Below are 6,240 nucleotides of genomic sequence, written 5' to 3'. Positions count from 1 at the left end.
TATTGATTGTGTTTGATTTATTGCCTGTACAGCACTTTGACCAAAAGTGCTTTATAAAATTATTATTATTATTATTATTATTATTATTATTATTAACAAAAAACTATTCTTATTGACTAATTATTCAACTGACATGAAATCTTTTAAATGCCGCATTTCCTGCTGATGGTTTAGTGTGGAGCATCTTAGTTATAGTATTATAATGTCAAACATAGGAAATAATTAGCAGTACACAGTAGCATGAACAAACATATTTAACAGACAGGCACAGCAGACTTTCAGACTTACATCACTATCAAAAACCACAGATGTGTCTTAGAAAGCAGCAAGGAATTAAAAATACAACAAATCCCAATGTTTTACAGTATGTAGGACACAGCAATGAAGTGTAGTCTTCCATTCAGCCACTGGTGCAGCAACCCCAAGCCAATGCATCTTATTTACAGGCTGTTTAGTCCATGGAATACTAATTTACTAGAGCATAATGTTCCCATTGGATGAAAATAATCGACTAAATCAGATTGGTACCTGTGCCTCCTGGTCTAAATGGGTGGGAGTTCGAGCTCTGGACCCTCTGGTCTCATTCACTTTCTCTTTCCATCCATCAGCCTTTTGCTGGAGAGATGCGCTCGTCTGAAAACAGATGAGAGAGGTGAGCACCTCATTAAATCTCAATCGGATCAAGCAGCAACAAGATTAACACATACGCTTCAGTAAATGAGATTAAGGACACTGAGACGTGAGTTCCATTAGATAATCAAGCAATTAACATGCTATCACACTGATGGAATAAAAATGCTGGCAAACTCAATGTCTTGGTGGCACGAAGAATTCTTAAGTGATGTTTACATTTGGCTTAACTTCACTCCACCGTCACCTGGTGATGGATTGCAGCTTCTACAGCCTGTGTGCTAAATACTAATCTGACATTATCATCAAGTGGGAAATTCAGCAAAGTCAATCTGCACTTTGCATCGATGGTCACAAGTTACAGCAAGATTTAAACTTATGTCTTCAAAGTATCGACTAAAAGAAAGTACTGTAACTTTAACTATTAACGGTCTTTTTTCAATAAAACCTCAAAATTATAATAATGTGAGAGATCTTCTCATGCATTGCAAACTTGCTCATTAGTTTGCATGATCCTTGATCTGGAGCATGCTAACCTTGCCGCAGGTTACTATGGTGAATAAACTACTCTAAACCAAACCATTTAAAACTAATCCAGCACCCAGCAATGCCTGAAAGCCAGAGCTGAACCCAAATGTTACTGTGCCCTTCACTTCACTTTGAATAAATGAATTTTGGTTCAAACGTTGGCTAGAACAGAAGTAACTTATTGAACTTTGGTTCACTGTTGTTGTGTGTGTGTGTGTGTGTGTGTGTGTTTGTGTGTGTACCTTGTTTATTAGAAACAGCAGTGACTGAGTGAGGCCACAGTGTTTCTCTGCTAAGAAGCGATACCTTCTCTCTTCCTCCTTCAGGATCTCCTGCTGGCTCTGCCTCAGGTACACCATGTATTCACTGTTCTCCTAAAAATGCAAACGCAGCGAAGCATGAACACATAAAATTCCACAAATACAGTGGCACAGATGTATTGCTACCGGACTATGTGTGTGGATGTACATTATATATTACACTGTGTGGTTGTGTGATCTGTATGTGTAACTACCAGAGAGTCTCTGAAGGTTCCTCGCCGTAGCTGCTTCTCCAACGTCTCTGCTTGGTTCCTCACCTCCAGCTCATACACTCTGCGACTCCCCTGCAGCACACAAAGAGTTTAATTAAAGAACGGCAAGTTTTACCTGAGCTGCAAGGTGGCGCAGTTGGTTAGCACTGTTGCCCCGCAGCAAGAAGGTTGCCGGTTCACGTGGAGTTTGCATGTTCTCCCCGTGCAGCGTGGGTTCTCTCTGGGTTCTCTGGCTTCCTTCCACATAGTCCAAAAACATGTTGAGGTTAATTGGTGATTCTGAATTGTCCGTAGGTGTAAATGTGAGTGTGCTTGGTTATCTGTCTCCAAGTGTAGCAAGGTGTCCCCTGCCTTCACCCTGAGTCAGCTGGGATAGGCTCCAGCCCCCCATGACCCTAGTGAGGATTAAGCGGTGTATAGATGATGGATGGATGGAAGTTTTACCTGAATTGTTTGTAATAGGTGCAGCAGATATTGTTTATGCTGCTCTATCTCTTCAATTCTGATGCTGGTGAGGCTAACCCTAACCCAGCTCACCTGTCTGATGCCAAGTCAGGTCTAAAGTCAGCATTTGCAACAAAAGTCAGGAAAGTGTGATCTACAGTATAATGTTTAAAGTGCTGTTTTTCTTTATGATTATTAGTGGTTTTAAAAATGAACGCACAGAAATCACATAGTTGTGTCTGTTATGATCTTGAAAAGGTGAGTTTTTAAAAGGGACTTGAATGTGTGGAGGTCAGAGGGTGGGAGCAGCAGGAGAAAAGGTTCTGTTCTCCCCCCAGGTTGGGTGCTTGGTGCTTGGTGATGGGGCGAGGAGGTGAGCAGAGGAGGAACGAAGGCTGTGGGAAGGGGTGTGGGGCTGGAGCAGGTCTGTGAGGTAGGAGGGGGCCAGATGATGGAGGGCTCTCTGGGTGAGGAGGAGGAGGATCTTGAACGTGATGCGTTGTTTGACAGGGAGCCAGTGGTTGCAGATGTTGGGGGACGGGGGTGATGTGATCACATGAGCAGGTGTGGGTGAGGAGACGGGCGGCAGAGTTTTGAATACGTTTTTTGAGGAGTTAGGAGGGTAAACCATAGAGGAGGCTATTGCAGTAGTCCAGTGGATTAACAGAGCAGGTCCTGATGCTAAAACAGTGGCTGGTATATGGGCTATTCTATAAATGAGGACTTGCCGCTGGTTTTGTAGTACATGTAGTTGTAAATGCAGTAACTGTGGTTAAAGTGATCATATACATGAGGCACAAATTATTGGTTGTTTTACTGGAGCATGTCTAAAAACATGGCAACAAACACAAACATTCTGGCCCCAAATGTTCTTACTATTCAGCTAATAATATAACGAATTTAGCAAAATGAGTGGATTAAGAAGACACAAATAATTGCAGTGGCGTAATTATACAAATCTTCCACTGAGCACACACAATGCGGCGTAAGCTTTCCAAAATTCAGATAGAAAAACATCAGCTACACTCACATCAATGTACTCCTCATCCAGCTTGATGTTCTTCTCCATCGCTTGCAACACCTCCACCTGGAACCATCGAAACTGCAGCAGGAGCAAAGACAATAATCGTTATGGAAACCGACTCCTTGTTCAAACAGTAGTTTTAATTATCAGATTGTTGGACGACATCTACATGCAAATGTGCAACTTGTTCAGGACAACTATTTAATCACAGGCCATTATTTTCTTATTCACAGTGCTGAAAGCCACTGCAATTAGGCACGAGGGTGGGCTAGTGGCACTATGAATTTTAAACAAGCAGTGAAACACAAGGACAAAGTGATCTCCCAAAAGCTTTGGTTTAGCAGTTTGTTACGAGTGAAATCATCTTAACAAACGAAGCGTACATATTCATAAAAGACTGATTTTTTTTTTTTATTTTTGAAGAGAATTTGCTTGTTACACCAAATGTTACGGGTCACTTGACAAATTATTTTACTGGCTTAGTCATCACTGGGCACGATTAGAAAATACTAAAAAGTTTTGAGGAAGTTGTTAACATTTTTTTTTTTTTTTTTAAATCTAAGACTTGTATTTTCAAGACTGCAAGAATCCTGTGTTTACTGATGAAATGTACTGACCACGCCCTCCATCTCTGCAGTAAGTCTCCTCTGTGTTTCTGATATCTGGATCAGGACATCCCCTGGTTAAAGCAAAAACAAATTTGACTGACCAACAACAAATCAGAGCAACACACATATCAAAAAGCCTGACATTATCGTGTTTTATACAATCGTGTAATTCAGGGAATGCCAGTAATTCGATATATAATTTTAACACAATTCAACACTACTCAAGTCATCATGACATTCTTTTGATCGCTGGGGCTGCTAAGATGGTGGAAAGTTAGCCAAGCCTTTTTTATTATGGGTGCCTCTGGCCTTGTCTATTGTCATGGATTGTGGTCGAGTTAATGAATTGAGTGCAGCTGAAAGACTGTCCTCATCTATAATGCAGGAGCTGCCACTCAATAGGGCCCCTGGTCACGCTGTGGCTCCCTGACCTTCTCGGTTAGCCAACTTAGCAGCAGCACGTGGTGCCGTGCTGTGCTAGCGAGCCCACACACTCTTCTTAATGGGGACGCGTTAGCATAACACTAATTACCACTAACAATGCTATCACACGTCCCCGGGGTCAGAGTGAAAGTGAAGCTTGTGGAAAATATACGCTCATGCATGTCACTTGTACCGGGCACACGGGAGAATGCACACCTGGACAAAAAGACATGTCAACACACACACACACACACACACACAACCACACACACGTGCACACATACAAGAGAGGATGTGAAAGAGCTCCGGGGACAAAGTTTTAAGGTTGCTGAGTACGTGTGGTATTTTATAATGATGGGGCTTGACATTCACTTGATAGAGCGCTTGACCATCGCTGAAGGACAAATCTGTTTCCGTAATGAATGCAAAGAATTAGGTGTGAAACCTGTTGAGTAATCAATCACAAATATAAACACACACACACACACACCAACCCACATTCTTACCAAGTGAGCGAGATGAGAGCGTGTGAAGTGCCTGGTCGCCCATCTTAGCCACAGCGCTGAAGTAGGACTCACTGCAAACAGCTAAGGCTGCAGTGGAAACACATATTAAAACATGCTTAATAAACCTACAGGCGCTACAGAAACATCACAGCAAATCACTCATAATTGGAACAATCAATTCCTGCTTTTATTCATCATGAGCACAAACCCTGGACATGTGATATGTGATTCTGGTCTAGGAATAGCCCCGTGCCAGTGGGTATAGTTTTACCACATTGCCCTGTTGCCCTGTGACTGACGGCCTGCTCTTGTTTTATCAGGCAGAGAGGTGCATTAATGATGCATGCTGCTCACCCAATTACCAACGTAGCACATACGATAAAGACTGAAGAAATGCAGATAAGAAGGCTGAGTGGAGACAGACAAGCAAACGCAATGTAATGCAGGTTAAAAGTTCTGTTGAGCGTGTTTCGAATTATTTTCCTTTTTGCCTTTATCAGAGCAGAAGGGAAAGAGGGGAGAAGAAGGGAAAGGTTGGGAGTCGATCCCACGATGGCTGCATCGGGGACTATAGCCCCTGTTTGTGGGTCTTATCCGGTTGAGCTACCGGGGCCGCGCGCTAACTCAAACTCTGCTTTATAATGTTATCAGCACTGAGGCAAACTCAACATTTCTTCCTTATACGTATTGTAAGTTTATTTTTTTGCTGACTACTTGATACAAAACTTTGCTTTTTGTCTCCAAAAAAAAGGGGCTCTTACAAATTGAATGACTTGTAGCTTCAGGATGAAGTAAAACAACTTTGCAGGTGCATTAAAAAACAACTCAGGTAAAAAGTTCAATGGTACAAAAGTGCAGTCAAACACTTTTAGACATATTTGGGGATTTTATTGTAGTTGACCTGCAATTAAAAGTCTCCAACATATTCTACATCTCAGTGGTTGGTGTAAAATCCTGCTCTATAATCTGTGTTACAACAGCAAGTAAAACCAAATCCTACCACAACAACCACAGTATTATTTCCACTAATCAATATTTTATCACGGGCTGCATAGGTTACACGTTGTTTGCTATTTTTAAAATGTCAAAAAAGTTCAATGCATGCCACCTGGTCGCTCACTCACCTTGAAAAGCCTTCACATAGCTGTTTCCTAGAGCTACGAGCCTCTGGAGGCCTGGGTTGAAGTGCTCCATCAGGTTCTGCAGGGGGGGAAAAAAAACATACAAAATACACAACAAGCAACAAACCAAAGAAACTCAGCCATGACTTCAGGTGTAACCAAACACGATGGAAGCTAAAGTACCACCAGGCCACGCTTAAATTCTTCATCCCATCTAAAATACTAATGCCTGTTTTTCCACAGCACGAACCGAAACCAAAAGTAGAGAATGAAGAGACGACGTGAACTCACCGAATAGACGGTTAAAGTTGACTTGTGCAACTGGTCACTGCTGACTCCCGACATGGTGACCAACTTCAAGGATGATATTCAGTTCAAACGAAAAACAAAACTTGAAAAGAGATTGTCAGAGACAGAATGGATT

The 6,240-nt window shown here is 42.0% G+C and overlaps 1 protein-coding gene across 1 annotated transcript in view; it reads right to left on the bottom strand.

The window, feature by feature from the left end:
• baiap2l2b (BAR/IMD domain containing adaptor protein 2 like 2b) overlaps positions 1-6,161 on the bottom strand; it is a 10,868-nt gene extending 4,707 nt beyond the window's left edge. Inside the window, exons 1-8 of the mRNA XM_008296243.1 lie at positions 6,108-6,161; positions 5,820-5,895; positions 4,696-4,782; positions 3,776-3,837; positions 3,165-3,236; positions 1,673-1,762; positions 1,401-1,532; positions 529-633 (exon numbers count right to left, since the gene is read on the bottom strand). Of these exons, the coding sequence (XP_008294465.1) occupies positions 529-633; positions 1,401-1,532; positions 1,673-1,762; positions 3,165-3,236; positions 3,776-3,837; positions 4,696-4,782; positions 5,820-5,895; positions 6,108-6,161 (678 nt within the window). The remainder of the gene's footprint in view (positions 1-528; positions 634-1,400; positions 1,533-1,672; positions 1,763-3,164; positions 3,237-3,775; positions 3,838-4,695; positions 4,783-5,819; positions 5,896-6,107) is intronic.
• Between the last annotated feature and the right edge of the window lie 79 nt (positions 6,162-6,240).

This window comes from Stegastes partitus, unplaced genomic scaffold (assembly GCF_000690725.1).
Source record: "Stegastes partitus isolate 25-593 unplaced genomic scaffold, Stegastes_partitus-1.0.2 Scaffold1113, whole genome shotgun sequence".
Classification (NCBI taxonomy): domain Eukaryota; kingdom Metazoa; phylum Chordata; class Actinopteri; family Pomacentridae; genus Stegastes; species Stegastes partitus.
This window is presented reverse-complemented; position numbering and strand designations above follow the sequence as displayed.